Genomic DNA, 23,044 nt, shown 5'->3' with positions numbered 1-23,044 from the left:
GTGTGTGTGTGTGTGTGTGTGTGTGTGTATCTATCCAGAATACTTTTTGTTCCAAAATATTCTTGATTAATGCAATTCTGGACGGTAAAGAGTTTAAAAGTTCAAATGTGGACGATTACAAATGAATTTGTTACCATTTCCAACCTATTTTTGAATAAAGCAATATTAAAGCAACTCTTATTTTTGTTTTGAAAAACTGAATGTTTTTGAATTATTTAATAAATTGAAAAGAGGGAGATTGTTGGGTTTACAATATAAGGAGGTGTGCATGGGACGGGAGTGTACCACAAGTGTGTGGACATCTGGTGACCTGTTTTATGTACGCTTTTACCCCCATTTCCTCTCCTGCTATGTGTCATCAACCCACTCAGACAGTGTCAATGGCAGATACTTATCGCCGAGGCAGATTTGGTATCCGGACCTACTCAGCCTGCCAGCGTCGCCTCAAGTCAAGTTGCTGGTACTTACGGATCTCCTCACCAGGGAGGGGAGGGAGGGTGCAATCCTTAATCACGATCCAGGATCGCTGAGTCGGAGGGCATGGCTCCTGCAGCCATAGGGTTTGGAGGTTGAGCTGCCAGCGGACTGCAGGGAATTCCTCGCCAAAGCCGGGGCGTCATGGACTCAGTGCTACGGCCATGAGTGGAAGCGTTTTGCTATGTTTTGCTGGTTGCAGAAGATTACCCCTCTGAGGGTCACCGCTCCACCGATTCTCATATACTTGCTGTCCTTGGCAAAAGCTGGACTGACGCACGCATCCATCAAGGTACACCTGGCGACCCGACCATCTCACGCTACACCAGATCCCTGGGAAGATCCTCGCTGTTGTCCCACAGACTCATCAAGGAGTTCCTCGAGGGGCTTTTCCGATATTTCCCGCCGGTGAAGGCTTCTGCCCCGGCATGGGTACTCAACCTGGTCCTGACGACGCTCATTGGAGCACCTTTTGAGCCTATGCATCAAGCATCACTCAAATGTCTCTTGTGGAACGCGGCTTTCCTTGTGGCCATCACCTCTCAGACATGTGGGGGCGATCCAGGCCCTATCCTGCAAGCAACTGTATCTGACGTTTCACAAATCGAGGGTGGTACTACATACACGCCCCTCTTTCATGCTGAAGGTTCCTTTGAATTCCCCCTCAACGAGCCCTGGGCGTTGCATGTTTTCTTCCTGAAACCTTCGTCGCTGGCGGAGAGGGCCTTGCAATCGCTGGACGTTGCTCCTGCCCTGAAGTTCTACGTCACACACACAGTTTTCCGAAGACTTTGAAATTGTTTGTTGTACAGGAGGTAGTCCTACCCCCGCCCCCCAAAATGAATGTATAGGAGATAGACCCCACCCCCTCAAACCGAATGCAGATAACTTGTCGGATTGATCAATGACTCTAAATGCTGAAAAAAATTGCAGAAAAGTGCTTTGAAGAGCGATCTATTTTGTGGGGTCAGAATGCCTTGTAGAAAATAAGTCTAGTAGTACATGTTTATTATAAATTATCAAAGAATCTGGGTTTAAAACTAAACCAAACTGAAGTTATAAGTAAAAATAGGTGGGTCCAACATTTTGTGATAACCAGGCATAGTCAGGCAATTTCTAAGATGAGACCTGTTCAAACTATTTCCGAGTGGCAGGTAGGCCAACTAATCACAGGCAGGAAAAGGGGTTGTTTCCAAGTACCAAAGCCAAGTACGATGTTTCATATTGATCATTGCATTACCTCACCTTTCAAAACAGAATATAAGGGGCTGAAGCCTGAGTCGATTAAGGAGTTGCAGATTTTTCTTCAAGTATGCTGTATGCTGTGTACTGCTTTGCTGAAAAGAATAAACGGATGCCTTTTAAAATCCAGCCTGAGTGTCGTGATGGGTTTCAGCCTGCCTTTCCTAATCCAGGGATGCCAAGGCCCGGAGAGAGGGTGTTGGGACCTTCTCTTCACTGTGAACTTTGGTCCTGTGAACCATTGGAAGGCCTTGTCCAAGTCTTCCATTTCAAGGTGGCTCTCCGACTGCATCATGCACGGTCATAGGCTGCCTAACCGGGACGTCCAAGAGCCCGCTCCACCAGAGCAATCGCAGCATCAACAGCGTTCCTTTCTGGGGTGCCCCTGCTCGACACCTGCAGGGATGCGACGTTAGAAAGGGAAAATACAATGCCATCGTATTATTGGTAAGGAACAAGTTACCTACCTGTAACTGTTGCTCTCCAGCATGGGTCTGGCATGGATTCACATGCAAACCCTCCCTCCTTCCCCTCTGCGGCTCTTCACTTGGTCATACTGCCTCTTTTCGTGCTACCAAATCTGAGGATGGCTGCCAGGGGCAGGGCTTAGGGAGAGGGCAGTCATTGGCTGGGGGCAGTATGACCCAGAGACCAGTAATTGGTTACTACTAAGAAAGACAGATCAGAAACGAAACTGATACTGATTTTTCCTTTACCGAGGATTCCCAGCCTGACGACGGGGAATATTCATGAGCATGTGAATATTCATGAGCATGTGAATCCATGCCAGACCCATGCTGGAGAACAACAGTTACAGGTAAGTAACTCTTTCCTTACCATAGTAACGTGCAGTGTACCCACAATCCCTCGCGCGTCGAGGTCCCTCAGATTGTTTTTTTCCTCCCAGATATTGGTCGCCTTAACGCAGAGCTCGTTAGAGAGAAATTGCAAAACATTTATTTGACCCTTTGGTCGTTATTTCTTATACATTACATCAGATCCCTCCTTCGAAGGCGAAGCTGTTTCACCGCCGATTAAGAACTTCAACAACAGTGACTTAGACGGAGGCGATCCTTCGGCGTTGCCGAACACGTGGTCCGTCCTCGCCGGCCTAAAACAGTAGGGAGAGTGGGGGTTGTGGGACATTTCTTTTTCTTCTAAGAATCCCTTTCTCTTTCACCCCCCTTTCCTTCGGGGTCGTTATCACTTTTAATTGTATCCGCAGCTATGGAGAGGACTCCTTTCGGATTTTGCCCGCGCTGTAAGGGCAAATTCACATGGAAGGATAAGCACAAGCGGTGTAACCTTTGCTTACCCCTCGACCACAACGAGGATGGCTGTGTGGCCTGTAAACTTCTTCGCCCAAAGACTTTAAAGGTCCGCTGGGTCAAGAGGTGGGCAGCCTAGGCTATGTCTAGAGCGGATTCCTCTCCCGCCACCGCTGAGTGTGATGAGGACAGTGATAACCCGACCTCAATTTCGGAGGTTGTAGACCCCTCTAGGGAGCGTACCCGCTCCTCAGCTGTGTCCCCGGCCCCGACAAGTTTGGCTCACGCCCTACTAACGGGGATGAACACCCCGGTGACACTGACAAACACAGAAAACATAAACATCAGCACACAACCCATGGCACTTCTTCGACAAAGAAAGCCCTAGCACCAACCGAGATGACGAGCCTATCGGCGTCCTCCACCGACCGTAAGGGTCGCAAGCCCTCCCCGCCACCGCAGACGCGACTAGCGACTGGGCTATCTGCAGACAAGGGCGCTACCACCAAAACGCCAGGCGACGCGCCTCGTAAGAGTGAGACCATCGCCAAAAAAGACTCGGCACCGCCCAACACGACGCCAGACGAACCCTCGACGGTGAAATGAATCGTCGAGAGCTTGGCTCGTGTAGTTTCCACTGACAGCCAGAGACTGACGGCGAGTGATAAGCCGAACCCCGCTCACAAGGCCAGGGAGACGCTGAGAATGCCGGAAGGGACGCAGGGACCGCTCCCGTCGTCGAAGGAAGGCCCTAGCCTACGAGAAGGTTTCTCAGAAGGCAAAGGGAGTTTATCCTCGACGTTATGGAACAGATCTAGACGGCTACAGGCGGAGGAGCTTCCCTTTAAGCCTCCAGACCGTTCTTGGTTACCACATTGGACATTTGAGAGATTCCAATAATTTATGGACAAGGTGGATAGATTTATTTCCACTCCTAAACATAAAGCACCCAAGAGGCCAAGAGAGGTACTTCATGAGGACCCCAGGGCTAAATATCTTAGACTATTTAACCCCCTTCAAGAGGAGGTTAATACTTATGACCTCACTGAAGAAGACTCTCACTTCCAAGAGGATGAGGAGTTCTTAAATAGTGAAGACCAACAAAACCTCGAAGAAGGTTTTGAGGAAAACCCTGACATGGGTGGGGGGGGGGGGCTTCAGAGAAGACCCAGATGAAGGTGTCTCACAGCCTTGGCAGTCCCCAACAGTGTCTACAGACCCTGAGATCCTGAACCTTTCCTCTCCTCAAACCACATGGGTCAGGAACCCGTCACCTATAGATGACCAACCCACTTTCAACACGCTACTACGGAAAGCAACAGCACACTTTGAATTGAGACTGGGGAAATTACTCCCGATATTGATTTTGTAGAAAAAATCATTAAGTAAAAACCTCCCACTAGCCAGACCATTCCCCTCCTCGCCTCAGTTAAGAGACGAATCATCCCATCGCTGTCTACACCTGCGTTGGTTACAGGGGTCAACCCAAGAATTGGAATACTGTTTACTCCCTCTCCATCGGACTCATTATACAGTAAGGGTCACTCAATACCAGATTCCTTGGTAGTAACTACCACAAGGAAAAGGGTAGGGTTTCCGCTATCAACTAGCGAAGCACCCCCAGACAAGGAAGGAAATAAACTCTACGCCCTGGGTAAGAGAATTACAGCCTCAGCAGCTTTTTCCACCAGAATTGCCAATAACAATACCTGACTGGCAAGTTATGCTGATGCCCAGTGGGGAAAGTTATGCCAAGACCTTGAGGAAGTCCCTGAGCCCTAACAAACTCTCTTGTTAACCACTGCAACGAAAGGAACTCTGGTTAACCAGAGCATAATTAAAAACCCACTTGATGCTGCAGAAACGGCTGGCCGTTCTTTAGTACAGGGGATACTTCTGAAGCGTCATGTCTGGCTCCGGAACTCAGGTTTTAAACCAGAGACCCAGGCGTCACTCAAGATCTCAAGGCCTCCCAATAAGCGAGGATTCGGCAACAAACGCTTTTTTCGAGGCCAACGTCAACAACAACAACAGCAGTACACTGCAGGCAACTGGTCCTCTACTCAGGGAACCTGTGGCCAATACACTCAGAGGACAACGCCGTGGCAAAGGTAGAGGTCGGGGCCCCACTCCCAGAGGTTCCCCAGCTACCAACACCAAATGACCCGAAGGCTCGGGTCCTCTCCCATGCATCGCCGGTCGAGGGCTGGTTAACATCTTTCCTACCAGGGAGGGAATAACATCAGACCGCTGAGTATTGTCAACTATAGCCCGCGGTTACGGCATAGAATTCAGTCGGTCTCCCACGTACAGACCCCCAAAGGGACGACGCCTCTCACCGGAGCACCTCGCCATCCTTCAAGAAGTGGAATTGCTGCTACTAAAAGGAGCAATAGAGGTTGTGCCTCTATCACAGGTAACAGAAGTTATTTATTCAGTGTACTTCCTTGTACCCAAAAAAGACTTACCCATGCATCCAGTATTAGATCTGCGCCCAGCAAACAAATTTGTCAAACCTCAAAAATTTCACATGGTCACCTTACAGGAAGTAATCCCCCTGCTTTCACAGGGAGACTACATGATAACACTGGACATGAAAGATGCATACTTTCACATTTTAATGTTGCCAGCGCACAGAAAATACCTCAGGTTCATGATAGAGGGCTAACACTACCAGTTCAGAGTCCTACCCTTCGTCATAGCGTCAGCACTGAGGGTATTCACGAAAGTAGTGGCAGCGGCTCACCTGCGCAGGTTGTCCATCCCAGTATACCCTTACCTCGACGATTGGCTCATAACAGGGGATCCTTACGAGACATGCTTCTCAAATACCCAAAAGACTGTAGACCTTTTGTTCCAACTGGGCTTCTCCATCAACGAGAAGAAGTCAAGCCTAGACCCCAGTCAGATCAAACAATTCTTAGGGGCTCTAATTCGAACAAAGGACAGCCTCGTCTTCTCCTCCAACGAGAGGGTCCAAAATATGCTGTTTTAGATCCCTCAATATGTGGCTGGTCGAGAGGTGACGGTACGCAAAGCAATGCATTTGCTAGGAATGATGGCGTCATGTATATATTTGGTACCTCACTCGCACCTGCGCATGCGCCCAATGCCAAGAGTGGCTCAACAGCCAGTGGTGTCAGGCCAGCGGACAATGGGACGATCTAGTGGTGGTCTTGCAGACCTTGGTTCTCTCGCAACAGTGGTGGTCAAAGGAAAACCTTGTAATAGGGAAACCATTCGCCACCCCCGCAGTGGAATCCACTCTAACCACAGACGCATCCCTCACAGGATGGGGGGCTCACCTATCCCATCAGACTGCACATGGAGTTTGGACTCAGAGTGTAGCGTCCAAACAAATAAACTTGCTGGACCTGCTAGCGGTCTTCAAAGCACTGAAGGCTTTCCAGGCACACCTGCAAGGGAAGACAGTGATGGTCCTCACAGACAGCACCACAGCCATGTACTACCTGAACAAGCAAGGGGGCACTCACTCTCCAGGACTGTCCAAGCTGTCCCAGAACATCTGGAAGTGGGATCTCAAACACATGTTCCTGTTGTCACAACATGTACCAGGGGAACTCAATCTGCTAGCAGACGAACTCAGCAGAGACTTCTCTCTGCCCGCAGAGTACGAATGGCGGTTACGAGAGACATCGTCTTCGACGTTTTCACACAATGGGGATTCCCAGAAATAGATCTGTTCACAACTCTGGAGAACTCCCAATGCCAAGATTACGCCTCCAGGTACCCCCAGAACCGATCCAAGGGTAACGGTCTCTGGATAACATGGTCAGGGAAATTTGTTTACGCTTTCCCCCCCGAATCACCTTCTCAACAAAATAATGCACAAGATGCACCAGGAACTAGTCACCATGATACTAGTGGCCCCTATGTGGGCCCGGCAGCCATGGTTCGCCCACCTGATGGCAATGTCTCTATCTCCACTGGTGAAACTACCCTGCCCGTACAACATGCTGTCACAGGACAGGGGCAAGACGCTACACCCATGCCCACAGACCATGAACTGGCTACTGAGGTCATTGAATTTGGACATTTACAGCTCCCTCAAAGATGCATGGACATTCTTAGGGAGGCTAGAAAACCTAACACTCGTTACTGCTATTCTAGCAAGTGGAAGAGATTCGTCATCTGGTGTAGAGGTAAGAGCATCAACCCCGTTGACTGCTCTCCCACACAGATTGTTCTTTACCTGACTCACTTATTAGACTCAGGATTGGTCTTTAATTCTATTAAAGTTCATCTAGGTGCACTTTCCGCATACACCACTTCTCATCACAGTGTCATGGTGGAATGTCCCAGTTATTAAAGCCTTCATTGAGGGAGTAAAGAGGATACACCCTCTTATAGCTAACCCAGCTCCCGGATGGGACCTAAATGTGGTACTTACCAGGCTTATGGGCTCACCCTTTGAACCCATGCACAAAGCATCCCTTAAGAACCTCACTCTTAAAACTGCTTTCTTAATGGCTATCACCTCCATTAGGAGAGTGAGTGAACTACAAGCGCTCTCTATACTAGACCCCTTTGTAACAGTTCACAAGGATAAGGTGGTTCTACGCAAACATCCAAGGTTTGCACCAAAATTAATTTCTAAATTCCATGTCAACCAGTCAATAGAACTACCAACGTTCTTTCAGAACCCTTCAAATTTGGGAGAAAAGAGCCTGCATACACTGGATGTGCGCAGAGCCGTCATGTTTTATATGGAAAGAACTAGACCTCTGAGAAAGACTAATCGGTTCTTTGTCTCGGTGGCAGCAGGAAGAGAAGGAGATGCAGTTTCAAAATCCACTATATCTAGATGGATTGTCCAATGCATCACTCTGTTACAGTCTTGCTAAGAGAGAACTACCCTTCAAGCCGAGAGCACATTCTACTCGAGGCACTGGGGCTTCAATAGCATTCATTGCAAATGTCCCTCTTGAGTCCATTTACAAAGCGGCAACCTGGAGTTCTGTACACACCTTTACAAAACACTACTGTCTAGATGCCCACTCTAGATCTGATTCCCAGGTGGGGGGGACAAGCAGTGTTAAGACTTCTTTTTTCTACTGTTCCTTCTCACAACCCACCTCAGGTACTGCTCGCTAGTCTATGCACACCATGTGATTCTAAGCAGATTAACAAACATCAGAAGACAATGCATTACTACCGTAAACGCATTTCTGATGGTTGTATCTGCTTAGATTCACATGCGCCCACCCTTCCTCCCCGCTCGGATGGAAGGAACATAGACATCCTTTTCTATATCTCTCTTTTCTGTACTCGCTCATGTCTAATAGGCTCCCTCAGGGCAGAAAAAATACAAACAGAGGGACCTCAACACGTGAGGGATTGTGGGTACACTGCACATCACTATAGGGATAGTGTTACAGACACGCCTTTTCGACGTCCCCTTTTCGACTACGAAAAACAAAATGCAATACTCCGCAGTGACCACTGGATGTCGGACTAATCACAGCATGTGAATCTAAGCAGATACAACCATCAGAAATGCTTTTACGGTAAGTAATGCATTGTCGTTTTTCTGGTTCTGAAGGAGGACGTGAGTTTGTGTCCAATACTGTCACCAATGCTGGTGAATTTATTACTTGCTAGGACACATTCGAGATGGTTACTCTAGCCTAGACAGATGCTGGAATCCCTCAAATTGCAGGACTGGTTGGTATTAATTGATCTGCAGGATGCCTACTTCTATGTGCCCATTTACCGAAGCACAGGTAGCATCTGAGGTTCGTGGTAAGCCAGCATTACTACCAGTTGAACGTTTTACCATTCAGCCTTTTCTTTGAGTTGCAGTGTTTTTACCAAGCTGCTACCTAGTGGTGGTGCCGGCTTGCCTCAGGAGGGGGTAGCATTCATATCTTCACCTACCTGGATGACTGGCTCATCTGAGCTCGCTCCCCCGACCTAGTGTCGGAGCACTTGCTCCGTACATGCAGTCTATGGCACAGCTTGGGCTTTTTCAAAAAGTCTCAGGGTTCATTGTACCAGAGGTATAGCTGCCACCTCTCTGCCCCTGTTCCTGTTAGGCAAGATTGTATGCAGTACCCTGTGGGAGACTGCACCAGACTTGTCATCTTGGCAGTAGTTAAACCAACCTTTTTGTATAAGCATGTACTACACAAGTTGGTAGAGTGACTGAGCAGCCAGCACAGACAATGTCAATTGAGCAAAGTCTAGGGGAGCTGAAGCACTTCTTGAAGGCAAGTAACAAAGTTTTTGTCGAAAATGAAATCGCTGTAGGGCCACAAGCTGGTAGGCTTCTGAGGGCCAAAGCTGCAAGCAACCCTGCAAAAGCAACCAAGACGAGTCTTAACTGAGAGCTAGCAAGGCTACACAGCAAGAGCTAAGCAACCCCTTAGTTTACAGTACCTTAGGTTTGAAGAAATTGGTTCCAGCTGGCTTACGTTCCAGTTGTAGTATGGCAGATCCTGTTGTTCCTGGGCCTCAGTCGTGGGGACAAGAGGTAGGACGTCTGGGGACTCCTGCACTATAGTTTGAAGGTTGGCGGCAGCAATGGGCAAACTTCAGATCAGTGTTACTTCGCGGTTTCAGCTCCTCACGGCTCTTGCAAATAGCACTGCTGCGGTTCTCAGATACCTTTATGGACTTTCCTCACATCTGGGGTCCAGCACTCTGCTGAGGTGGCTCAGGCTTGGTCAGTCCTGCTTCATGGGAGTCCGGCGGATCTTCCTGTATCTCGGGTCCGACTTAAAGACACTCACTCGATTCTTGCGTTCCTCTCCCTGGCAATCGGTTCCTGCAGCAGCAATGGAAGTACAGCCAGCTCCGAGAGGATTTCCTGAAGAGCTTGTCTTGTGGTCGACTTGGTTCCACCAACCCAAGGGGAGACTTCCTTTGCAGGGCTTCTTTAGTCGAGGTGAATTTCAGAGCTTCAACACTGCTGCAGGGCTTCACCGGGCAAACCAATGGTCCAGGAGTTGCAGCAGGCGTCTCTTCCAAGTTCTTCTTTGAATTCCTTCGTTCAGTGGTGGACTCTGCCTTCCAAGCAAAAGACCTCGCCTTTTATGCAGGTTTCTACCATTCATTTGCAGCCTAGCTGTCAATCACACAGTAGGTTGGCTGTCCTCCAAGGGCAGCCAGCCAGCCAATCACCTTTGGGTGCATTCCTGTAACCAAGGGGATTAAGCACAGGGTGTTTCGGCACCTGCCTCACTTCCTGCCCTGCCTGACACGCTGGAGCCAGAGGCGGGCTTCACCAGGGAATTCCGCCAAAGACAAAACAAACAATGGGACCAAACCTGGTTTGGCGTGCAGAGTAAATCTCAAGAAGGGCCTTTCCAACAAGAAATGGTGAAAAAAAACGACTGGGGCTATTTTGATAAAATGGGCACCCATGGGTGCTTTACTGCAGCTTCAATTGCAGCCCGCGGTAGAAACACTCAATACTAGTCAAAAGTAAACCACTGCCACCAGCCATTAATTGTAGAAAGGGTAACATAAAAATGTTACATGAGAAACTAGACGAACGGGATACCAAGTAACCCCTCCAGCACCTTTATTGTAAGATAGTGTGTGCTGGGTCTAGAAAAGTTACTTATGTAAGTAAAGTCAATTTCACTTCACTGCTCTTGTAAACAGTAGTTTAACCAAGAGAAGGTATATTTTTTATTTACTTATTTTTAATTGTTACATTAACAATTTTTTAAAAAGTGAAGTGTCATGAAAAATGTTTGAGTTAAAAGTGGTTGTTGTCCCCATCGTCTTTTTCTTTCTCTGTTCCTTCGCAAGGCCAAAGTGTCCGACTCCAGATGGTTCACTCTGTTTTTACGTCCAGTTGCCTCTCAGGTGTTTACTTTGCCTTCCAAGTAAAAGCTCTGCAGAATTTTGACCGTTGCTATGACCAGAGGTATGTTCTCAATACTGATCATCCTGTTCCACCAAGCCTCCTCCTCGTCCTCAAATATATGTGCCTCCTTCCAATGATGCTTCAAGTAAATGGTTCTTGGTTCAGCTGTTCCCGGGCACGACAATACGGGTGTTGTACTGTTTCCACTTGGTTCTATCACAGTAACAACAAGAGTTTGAGATGGATTGGCCTTGAATGGCCAAGATCTCATTTGTTTTGAGAACGTTCAATCAAGCTCTGAGAAATGTTGAGCGCAAAGATCTATCTGAGGATTTCTTCAGATATTTCAGCACCTCGTCTACTCTTTGCGTGGTCATTGGAAGATGTGCAGTCAGTTTATATTTGTTTGACGTGTCTATTGAATCGATCCAGTCTCAGGTTTTTTTATTTGGCTATATCTTTGTCTGGGATGCGATCAAGCTCCTCTTGGGAGCTTCTGATGGTTGAGAGTAGGTCCAGATTGTTATTGAACCATACTGTCAGCATCTTGTTTTTTCCACCCACCATTTCATTATGGATGATTTCCATGATTTTCAGACAAGAGTTTCTTGGCATTTTTCCGAAAAACATCAAGCTGTTTGTCTACTGCTGCTTTTAGCGAGGACAGGCTGAGTACTCTTCTGATTGAAATGGCTGGAGTCGAGGATGGTAGTTTCAAAACCTTTCGCCGGAATAGGCCCTCCAGTTTATTCCAAATCTTGACCAGAATTTGTGGCATCGCTTCTGTACCATAAGTGATAGTTGGTATGGCCTTTGCTTTGTAAAGGTTCATCACTGGCAAAAGGGAGAATTTTCCAAATTTTCCTTCGAAGATCAGTGCTTGTGTGGCTAGCGTGATGGTCTTAGCGTAGAGTCACTCCTGCAGTGTTTCGACTGGACGCCTGTTGATTCTGACTCGCAGGTAATTGAAGTTTGTCACTGTCTTCAGTTTCTGGTTGTCTAAATGCCAATGTGAGTGGGCCACCTTTTTTAGATGATTTCTCTATGATCATGACTTTTGGTTTGTATTTATTTCCAAGTCATTTTTTGTGTGTATGACAGGAGGCTGTTTAGTTGGCGCTATAGACCAATTGCTGTCTGATCCAGGAGAATATCGTCCGGATAGAGGAGTCTTGTGATCTTTGCTTCTCCTATTGTTAGTGTAAAGGATCTGTTATTGTTTTCGAGGTCTACAATGCTGCTCGTATAGGGGTTGAATAAGGCCGGTGCCAAGGTGCACCCCTGTTTCGCCCCTCTGTTGGTTTTTATGGGTTTAGACAGATTGCCTGCTCCATGCAAGTGAGGCTCAACGGAAGTGTTAGAATGAAGCCTTTTGATGGGTTCCAGGAGAGAAGGTGGGCACTTACATTTCGTTAGCTTAGACCATAGTTTCTCTCTATTTACTCAGTCGAATGCCTGTACTAGGTCTATGAAAGCAACAAATATTCTCGGGCGCTCTTCCATCACTTTGGCTTTAGGATGCTAAGTAACATTATGTTAACCGATGTACCTAGGTTCTTAACGAATACTGATTGATATGTATCCGCACAATCCGTCTCTTTAACCCAGGCTTGCAGTTCTTCTGAGCAAAACATCTGCTAATTATCTCAAAGATCAGGACCGCCCATTCATCTGGGTTAGATTTTAATTGGACGTTTGTGATCCCGTCCGGGCCTGGGGCTCTCGAGTTGTTTAGGTTTTTTATTTTTTTCAGAATCGAGGCTTTGTTGTGATCAATGTCCCGTTCAGGTTGATGAATTATTGGGTCAATGCTCACTCTGGTTGTCGTGTGCTGAAACTGCTCTGTGTAATGAGTTATCCATGCTTGTTCACTGACACAATTTTGTAAGGTGTTCTCTGTAGTGGCTGCGGTCTCTTTAACTATTGTCCAAACATCTTTGGATTGCCCATCGCAGTCAGCACGAAGCATAGTTTCCGAATCTTGTTGATGAAGTGTTCTTCAAAACACCACAAGCCAGGTTTTGTAGGAGTGTCTTGCTTGTATTGCCAATACGTAATTTTTTGGTGACGGGCTAGATTTAGTCCGCCTGTTTGCTCGCCTCCTAATGTTCCTCCTTTTCCCTAATTCTGGATTGTAAGAATGAAGATGGTACTTCGGTGGGTCTCTCCCGAATCCTTTGATGTAACAACTAGGTGAGAAGTGGGCAGTAGTCCAGGTCTGGTGTCGTGGGTTCTCCCTCCTTTTGTACGTGCCTCCCCTTGTAATTCTTTGTGATCTGACAAATGGCTTCCTTCGTCGACTTCAGCCGTGTGCCCCGAGGGCCAATTTCGACTGGGGTCTTCATCATTCGGGGTTTAGCTTTCGTTGCAGTCCATGAGGATACTAAAATGTTGTGGTCACTGTGTAGTGTTTTGACCACTTTGAATGAATCAATAATTGCAAAAAGTTTTTAGAGGCATCAATATGGTCTATGGTGCTCCCATTGCCATCTCTTTACCAGGTAGACACTGGCGGCGTATTGATCTTCATTTGATGTAAATTATGTAAGTCTCTGGATTCCATAAATTCAGACCAAACAGTACCCCTCTTCGATAGATCTGTCATTTGTTGATTTATGGTGTTGGTTAATGTTCTTTGCTGCCAGCTCATGTCAAGTCCTGTATGGGGACAGCTCGCATTAAGATCCCGGCTTACTATTATTTGATTCATGGGGTGAGATGTAATGACTTCTGTGATTTAATCCACACTACTCAAAAAGGTCTTTGTCGATTGAGCAGTGGGATTCCAGTAGATGTTCATCAATAGGATTAATTCGACTTTGTCTGTTGTTGTCGTCGAATGGAGGTGGTTCCAAGAGAGAACAGCTTGAATAAAGATGGATGAGACCAGGCCTTATTCTATCCGTAGGGGTCCACCTGAGCGGACCGCAATTAGGAGGCTCGAGGTGGGTCGGCCTTTTGGACCCTTACATGCTGGTGATTAGTCTATCTTGTAACCTGTCTAAACTTGGAGATGTTATTAACCATGTTTCCAGTAGGCATAGTAGATCGAAGTTGCTGAGGTTGATATCTCCCGCCAGTGTTAAATGACTGTGGCCTCTTGTATTCCATGACCCCAGGATTAATTCTTGTCCTGGCTCGTTGCCCGGACTGTCCACTATTGTATGAGTATTCAGGGCGTTTACTGGTTGCTATTTGCGCAAATACCTAGTCAAGGCCGCTGGAATCCATGCCCATCTTTTGAGTTCCTTGTCACCTGCACTTTGCGGCTGTTCACTTGTATTCAGTGCTTGGTTATCTCTCTGAGGTAATTTACGAACAAAGGGGCGGGGGCTGAAGAGTGAGTTAACAGGGAAGTGCCCTTACTCTATAAACATGATACCACAAAATGTAGGGCAATTGCCAACTGTATTTCTACTTAGGTCAAGACCAAAACATATCTGATCACCAAACAGGCAAAACTGCCTGTTTTATGGATAAAAACTACTGTGGTTGAGGGCAGAATTATTTTTGAAGAAGACAACAGAAGTCTGCTGTTGATATTAACCATTTGCAGAAAAAGGAACAAGGTTGTGAGAGAGGACAGAAAAGAGATGGAGTTAAATTTCTAAATATCCCTTCCTCCTATCCAAATCTGTCCCTGTGTGGCGCTGGTGTATCGCCTACAAATAGGAGACAGAATAAGAAGATAAACTATTCACTTCTAGTTGTTAATAACATCCAGCCTTGTTGAAATCATGCTCCTCAACCACTCTCTTCCACTATGTGTCTGTGTTGGAAGAGACCAATAACCAAGATAGCACTCGGTAGTGTGGTGGTTGAGTGTGTGCACATCCACTGGGTTGTAAAATCTTTAATGACCCAGGGATTGTGTAGCAACCCCACACACCAGAGTTTTTTTAAAAAAACAAGTGAAAGCAACACCAACCCAAACACAAATTGTGCCTCCTCACAGGATGAAGACAACAGGCCAGGACCCTCAGGAGAATATGAACGGAACAGCTCCAGATCCCGCGATCAATCAGGAGACAGGAGAGTTCAGTTTGCCAGTACCCCACCAGAGAGATAACAAAAAGGCCCCTTTTTTATATCGCGGCCAAAGAGGAGGCGGATGTGGCAGGGGGCAAATACAGGAATCTCCCAGATCGACCAGGAGCAGAGGCAGGGACCTCCAACAACAACACAACTATTAGTGATGTACCTGTCAGACTACACCCTCACTGATGCAGAGACTAGAGTGTTACAAAAGGGACTGAGCTTTGTACCCACTACTCGATATGATGCGTTTCAGACTAGAATTGAAATAGCCAGACTAATGAGAAACATCAGATTACGACAACACTTTGGACTATTGGAGTCTAATCTAGATACCAGAAGGGAGCAAGATACCACTGGACTTCATCCGAAATCAACTTTCTATCCACCGAATCAATTGTATTTGAGAAAGCTATTTTTAAGAAACTAGAAGAACTGGAAAAAGATGAAAAATACAGCTTTCAGAATGTGTCCAAAACTGAACGAGAAGCACTTCAAAGTCTGAAAAACAATGTGGCTGTTACTATCAAACAAGCGGACAAAGGAGGGGCTATAGTCATCATGAATTCATGTGACTATGACCTAATGGTAACCAAACTCCTAGCGAACCAGAACCACTACAAGGTTTTAAAAGGTGATCCCACCAATAATCTGACTGGCCATTGCAAACATTGTGGAAGAAGCAGCCTGTTAGGAATACATCAGCACAAAAGAGGTGGCATTTCTCACCCCTAGATTCCCAAAATTATCGGTATTTTTTGCGCTACCCAAAGTTCACAAGGGCACAACACCCCCACCGGGTAGACCTATCGTAGCAGGGATCGAATCTATCCTGGAACGTTTGTCACAATTTGTTGATTTTCTTTCTAAGACCAGAAATTCCAAAGATGCGCTATGAGCGTTTTGAACAAGCTTCATGGGGTTACATTTGACCCAGCTACACAATTTCTGGTGACACTAGATATTGAAGCATTATATATTAACATCCCACAAACAGCTGCATTGCAAATTGTGGAAAAAGTACTACGAGAATTAGAGACCCCACCAGCAGTACCTATAGAAACAATTATGCAGATGGACAAACTAGCATTAAACCCAAAACTTCTTCCTATACAAAGAGACTTTTTACCAGCAATGCTCGGGGACCGCTATGGGGGCAACATTTGCGCTGTCCCTTGCCAATCTCTACGTAGCAGAATTTGAAGAGTTACACATTTACACACCAACTAACCCCTTTAGATCCCAGATATCTCTGTGGACAAGGTACATTGATGATATCTTGGCGATCTATACAGGGACGGAAACATCTTTTTTGGATTGGTTGAACTCCCGAAATCCCTTCTTGAAATGTACACACTGCATCTCAAAAGAAGTGATCCACTTCTTAGATGTAGAAATCAGAACAAGCGAGAGACAATTGACCACGACAGTCTTTAGAAAACCTACGGACCGCAATGCTTTACTGGATTATACAAGTTTCAATCCAAGAAGTCTACGTGAGAACTTACCCTTCGGACAATTTTTACGTTATAGGCTCAACTGCTCAAGCTAACAAGAATATGACATTCAAGCACAGATTCTGGCAACCAAATTATCAGAACGGGGATACCCCAAAAAAAACCATCAAAATGGCCAGAAAAAGAGCCCGACACATTCCCAGAGCTATCACCTTACAGGAGAAAACACGCCCAATAGGAGAAAAAACAATAACGGCAGTGTTTAGCTATTCCAATAAGGTGAATCAAATTAAAAGAGAAATTGTGAAACTTTGGCCATTATTGAATATGAGCCCAGTGATCCTCCCTCTACCACGCTTTGCCATCAAAAAGAGGAAAAATTTAAGAGACAATCTCATACACTCTTACATGCCACCTCAGTCAGTCCCAAATCAAACCACTCTTTGGGAGACAACTCCAGCATCCGGACATTCTCCATGTGGCCAATGTAATGTCTGCTCACTTACAAAAAGATCACATACCTTGGACCTTGGTCTAACGACTCCATGGCGGCAATGGTCACTGACCAATTGTAATACCTCGAATGTTATCTACATGATTAATTGCCCATGCAACAAAAAATACATAGACATGACCACAAGGCCAATAAAAAAACGTATACAAGAGCACCAGTCGTACATAAGAACAGAAAGAGAAAATGCTCCAATGGTGGAACATTTTAAACAAAACAAACACAAAGCCAATGAAATTACATGAACAATAATGGAGAAAGTGACCCCTCCAAGGCGAGGTGGGGACATAGCCAACATGCTCCTAAAAAGAGAGCAAAAATGGGTCTTTCGCCTCAAAACAGACCAATTTGGCCTGAATGAGAATATCCCTTGGCAAACTTTAGCTATGATTAGCTAAACCCTACAAGATAGGCTACAAGCTTTGGATGCCCCTTAGATATGTCAGTACAAGGAAATGTATTTAGTTTCTAATAGGCACAAACTATGCCTATTTAAATTAACACACACCGTGACACAGACCTGTTTATCTTTTACCAACAAAATAACACAAAGGTATGCCTTTTAATTAGTGTTCACTTGCAAACCTAGAAACATACTACTGTTTACCTCGTTCCGGGCTATAAGATAAAATGACAAATAACAGTTGGCACAAGTGCGAGTAATTATCCAGTTCCGCTCTCAATTATACATGCAAAATCAGTCGAGACGGAAGAGGCCAGGCACTGAGGTTTTTCGTAAGAAATGCCTGACTTCCTGGCCAAACAGAAGTTGCTACAAGTGCGAGTAATTATCCAGTTCCGCTCTCAATTATACACGTAAAATCAGTCGAGACGGAAAAGGCCAGGCACGGAGGTTCTCTTGAAAGAAATGCCTGACTTCCGGTCCATACGCACATATGACAACCAATAAAACGGTACGCATTTTCATGGCATCGGTCACATGACCCAGGGCCGTGCACGAACACACGCCCATTGTAACACGATGCGCCTGATATTGGTCACATGATTTGTGACTAACAAACACTACGGGCAGAGCAGACGGAAGTCGCAGATATCCGGACATGGACGGACGAACTGCAACATAGAATACCTTAACCAACAGGTAAGACCGAGCACCCGTGGGCGAAAACATAGGCACATGCAGAGAGATTACGGCCGGGGAGGGAGTGATGCATTTGACTCAGCTTCACACTCCCGGCCGATGTTACATCTTGCTTTCACAACTATTGCACATACCCGTAAAAATGAACATGTCTACGGAGATACAGCGCATTCTTTCAACCAGTACTCTCTAATTACCAGGTCAGGATTCCACTGCTGAGAACGAAGGACAAAAGTATTATCATATGAATTGACCCATACCATTCCAGATACAACATCATGCTAACCGAACCATAACCCTCAGGTCAGTGACCGTCTACAATTGCCAATGGGATACGATGTAAACATATATATATGAGAAAATATATTATATATATCTGGGCAATTGAGTACAAATAATTGCCATGGGCATGCCAGTATTACAAAATAACATCTGGAGGCGGTAATATGCTAAGTGAGGGCTAACCTTGAAATAAGAGCTTATGGACTATAGACTAACATTGAATTAAGAACTTATGATAATATGGAGGGATTCACCACACCCTGTGTTGTGTTTTCAGAAGTCTGAACAGTACTAATAACACTGTTCATTGAAAAGCAATTAGTGGCCGTTATTTACCAAACGGTGACAAAATCTTGAATTTTTTTAATGACGTCCCCCCCAACCCCACCTTAAAAAAGAGGGAATTTGACTTTTTTTTTCGAGGTTTATTTTTCGAGATTGTCATTCGACTTTTTTTTTTTTCGAGATTTTGACTGGATACCATTACACAGGGTCACCCGTCTGTCCCAGCCAAGACACATTAAGGAGGTGGTAAAGTAACTCTCCCGCCTTCTTTGTTTTGCTTAAAACCAACTATTGGTACTCACCAGACCTACCTTGTTGTTGAAAACCATAAGACTGTCCTGAAGAAAGGGACCACATTACACATGCTATTGCTGAAACCGGTAGACAGTAATTGCTATAGTCTATAGATATAAATGCAATTTTCTATATATGAGCAATTTTTTATCTCACTCCACTATATGCAGTAACAAGAACATCTAGGGAAACTCATAGTGAAGTGAAGATCGTCTTTATGTTGTTTTTTCAAAAACACAACTTGTGAGGAGGCACAATTTGTGTTTGGGTTGGTGTTGCCTTCACTTGTTTTTAAAAAAAAACTCTGGTGTGTGGGGTTGCTACACAATCCCTGGGTCATTAAAGATTTTACAACCCAGTGGATGTGCACACACTCAACCACCACACTACCGAGTGCTATCTTGGTAATGGGTCTCTTCCAACACAGATACATAGTGGAAGAGAGTGGTTGAGGAGCATGATTTCAACAAGGCTGGATGTTATTAACAACAACTAGAAGTGAATAGTGTATCTTCTTATTCTGTCTCCTATTTGTAGGCGATACACCAGCGCCACACAGGGACAGATTTGGATAGGAGGAAGGGATATTTAGAAATTTAACTCTTCTCCCTTTTCTGTCCTCTCTCACAGCCTTGTTCCTTTTTCTGCAAATGGTTAATACCAACAGCAGACTTCTGTTGTCCTCTTCAAAAATAATTCTGCCCTCAACCACAGTAGTTTTTATCCATAAAACAGGCAGTTTTATCTCTGTGGTCCCTGGTTATCCTTAGATGTCACTGTAGGGCCCTTTGGTTTTCGGTTGCGGTCCCTGTCCTCTTCCGAGAGGTCTATCTTTGAAGTGGTCTTATTCAATGGCTCCATATTCCTGTGCTGGTCCATGTTCTTATCTGGATCTGCTGCCCGTCTTCTTGCTTCTCCAGAGGTTTTGCTGTGTCTATGAATTGGACTTTGATTGTGTTTTGGAGCACGGTTCCTGGGCTTTCGAAAATGAGACTGGCCTAATTTTTTGCTTTGTGTATCGTCTCTGATGAGTTGAGGAGCAAACTCTCTTTTTCCCTGGGTTTGGAGCTCCAATCCTCTCTTCTGCAGTGGTTTCTCATAGATCGTAGCCCATCCTGTTTAATTTCCCTGCAATGTGAAGTGATGTTTTTTTAATCGTTGGGGAGGTTACATGCATGAAGATACTGTCTGTGCGCCGCCTTTGCGAAAATTCTATGATTTTTATGTCTTCACTGGAGATCAAATCGTTGTTCAGGATTTGAGCAGACTCATTGTGGTTCTTCTATTTAGAATTACGTTGTAACCTTTGTCCAATATTCTTTACAATTTCAAGGTCTGTGTTGATGGACTTTTATGTGTTAACAATGCTGAGGCTCTTGTATGGTTGAAAGTTGCTTTTAATGTGATTTTGAAGAGTGGGAAGTATGCTTTCTAAAGCTTTCAGTGTACTTTATCCTTTGTTTGTGGTTATGCTCAAAATGGCCTTTTCCTCCACTTATTGAGTTGTCTTTTGATCTGTTGATTCCTGGAGGATCAAAATTTGATCTCCTTGTATGATGATTCCCCTGAGACTAATCCATCATGCTTTCTTAATTTTAGGTGGCGATAGCTTCTCTCGTCTACAGGGTGGCCTGGATTTCCCGATGGTCTATCGGCTTTGTAGTGCAAAGTTGAAGAATCTTTTTCACTGGGGACTTTGGGAAATCAGAAAGACAGCCCTGTGCCACGGGACTGAAGGTGCTGTGTGACACAATGTAAAAATATGCCTATGGAGTTTGCCAGACTCCAAAACCACAAGAGAAACATAGTTCAAATTACATGAAAATGCATGGGAGAGTGGGGAAAAAGGTCTAGCTCTCCAGGCTAAGAATTAAGTACTTAAGTCCAGCAAAAGAGCTGGGGGTCTCTAAGGTAGAAGGGAGTTGGTACATTTCTGAGAATTATCATTATGATTACTCCGGGCTGAGCCTTGAGGATGCTCTACTCAGATCTTCTGGACTTGTCCTTCTGCCCTACATTGCATCTCCCGGTGAGAGATGACCTCTCCCAGTGAAGAGGCTGGATCCTCCATCAGAGCTTCAGTTGTCTGAACCTTCATGGTTAGCTGCTGAGAGGCTGAGATATAAGGGGTGGGATTTGTCTGACAACACCCACAATGAACGCTTAAAAACTTGATGGCAGTAGCCATCTTTGTCTTTTTGTAAAATGTTTACAGGCGATTGGGCATGTGCAGTATGCATGGAACCCCTGGTGCAAATTGCGACCTCCTGCATGCTCCAAGCCTAGAGTTTCTGGTAACGACTCTGAGCCTTCAACAAGGGTTTGCTTTGTTTGCGCATACTTGAGGCTCAAGCTGGCAGCCTGTTTCTGACTATGTACTCCTCAAGCTCTGGGATAATAACTATAGTATTTGGTGTAATAGACATGTTTGGTACTCACCCCCACCATAATTGAAGTCGTATAATCTATTATTGAACACGACATATAAGAGTCACATAAAAAAAGCAACTTTTTGTTGGTGGATGGCATTTGTTACAGATTCTAATCTTTTTTGCATGCTGTAGTCTTTTAAATGATTTTGAGTCACTATCCTTTTAAAACATGTAGAAAAATGACTTTGTGGGAATTCACAAATACTTCCTTGCACCAAGGCAACCCTTAGTTAAAGGTAAGTAAATTGTCAACTTTAAAAGTGAACTACTCCTAATGCAGTTTCCCCTTCGTTTGTATTTTGCCATTTTTCTGCTTGAAAGAGTGTTGTTGTGCATGGCCAAAAGGTCCATAAACATTTTCAAATCATTTAATGTGTCTACATGATCAGGTTGTTGCACTGGTATTGCATAACCAATGTTACATTAAGTCTCTTTTGAATGTTTTTTTCTAGTTGCATGCTGCCATCAGTCACCAGGTTGATCCTGAATATCTTGGGCTTGGTTTGGGAAGCATTCTATTAAATAGCTTGAAACAGACGGTGGTCACATTGGCTAGTAATGCTGGGGTCCTCAACACGGTACAGTCAGCAGCTCAGGCGGTGCTTCAGAGTGGATGGTCTGTGCTTTTGCCAACAGCAGAAGAACGTGCAAGAGCTCTTTCCGCTCTTCTGCCCTGTGCAGGTAAGTCTGAAGTTACACTTTTCAGTCTAGACTTTTAATGGAGTTGGACACCCTTGGATAAGTCCACTCATCTTTTGACTCAAATATAGACTTTATTGTATTGGTGTCTCCTTGGCGGATGAAGAAATGGAGGCCACAATTGCTCCAGCTTGTAGTATCTCCATGTAATAAGTACAGATTTTGAAGTCGGACTTGTTGAAAGTTCAAAATCGCACATCCATGTTAGAATGAATATTAAGATATATTCTTAAGAATTTTAGCCCATGTTAGATTCATTTGACTGTTTTGTTGGTGTTAATGGTTTCTTGTTAAGCTGCACTGTGTGGGGTTTTCAAAACATTTTTTTTTCTCTTGACACTTGTTTCTATTACCAATATCAAAGCACATGTGTACACTTTAGACTGAGTATAACAGCAAGATCCCTCTGACAATGTATGGTACAGCCCCTTCTGTCCTAATAGCTTTTTAAATGAGAAACTGGTTGGAAGCTTTCTCCGGCTAATATAGCTTATTTTAACAGTGGAAAAATAGGTCTTCACTTGAAGGCTGTTATAGCCATAGAATTTGTATTTCAAAAGAAAGGATGTGTCCACTGAATCGTAAGGATTGCTTGACGGGTTGTCAGCGGAGTAGATCTATGCTTTGTATTGAGATTGCCTGCAAGGTGGACTTCATCTGGCTGGTTCTTGTATTGCATCATCCTGATGGTATAATTTTGTTTAGGTTATACTGGGAAAGCTTTTGTGCTGTGGCATTACCAGTTAGAATCCTTCACAGTCCCTCAGTTGTGTTAAATAGCAAATCCACAGGACTATTCACTGTTTGTGTCTTAAGGTCAGCATTTGCTCAACCAGACCTCAGTCTCTCATACAAATGAATGGGAGAGATGGACCAGCTTTTGATTGCCTGATTGCCGTACTGTCTGTTAGATGTATCGGTTGCATGCGTAATCCCTGCTCCTAGTGAGACCCCTAGCACTTTTTTCTGGACTTATGGACCTTTTTCTTTCTCTCCTGTATGAGGAGTATTTTCCCCCTCATTCATTCTTATTTGCTCTGACTTTTGGAACTCTGTTCTTTCTGTTTTACTTTATTCTAGGGAGTCTTGCTTTCCTGCAAATCTCTTTAAGGCATCTGTATTGCAC

At 45.0% G+C, this 23,044-nt stretch overlaps 1 protein-coding gene across 4 annotated transcripts in view; it reads left to right on the top strand.

The window, feature by feature from the left end:
- Nucleotides 1-23,044, top strand: part of HERC2 (HECT and RLD domain containing E3 ubiquitin protein ligase 2) — a 2,956,340-nt gene that overhangs the window by 644,455 nt on the left and 2,288,841 nt on the right. For all 4 annotated transcript variants that reach the window (XM_069636605.1, XM_069636607.1, XM_069636603.1 and 1 more), the window contains exon 18: nt 21,672-21,900. In XM_069636605.1, coding sequence (XP_069492706.1) covers nt 21,672-21,900 — 229 coding nt within the window. The remainder of the gene's footprint in view (nt 1-21,671; nt 21,901-23,044) is intronic.

The sequence above is a fragment of the Ambystoma mexicanum genome, chromosome 7p (genome assembly GCF_040938575.1).
Source record: "Ambystoma mexicanum isolate Mex_15411 chromosome 7p, UKY_AmexF1_1, whole genome shotgun sequence".
Taxonomy (NCBI): domain Eukaryota; kingdom Metazoa; phylum Chordata; class Amphibia; order Caudata; family Ambystomatidae; genus Ambystoma; species Ambystoma mexicanum.
This window is presented reverse-complemented; position numbering and strand designations above follow the sequence as displayed.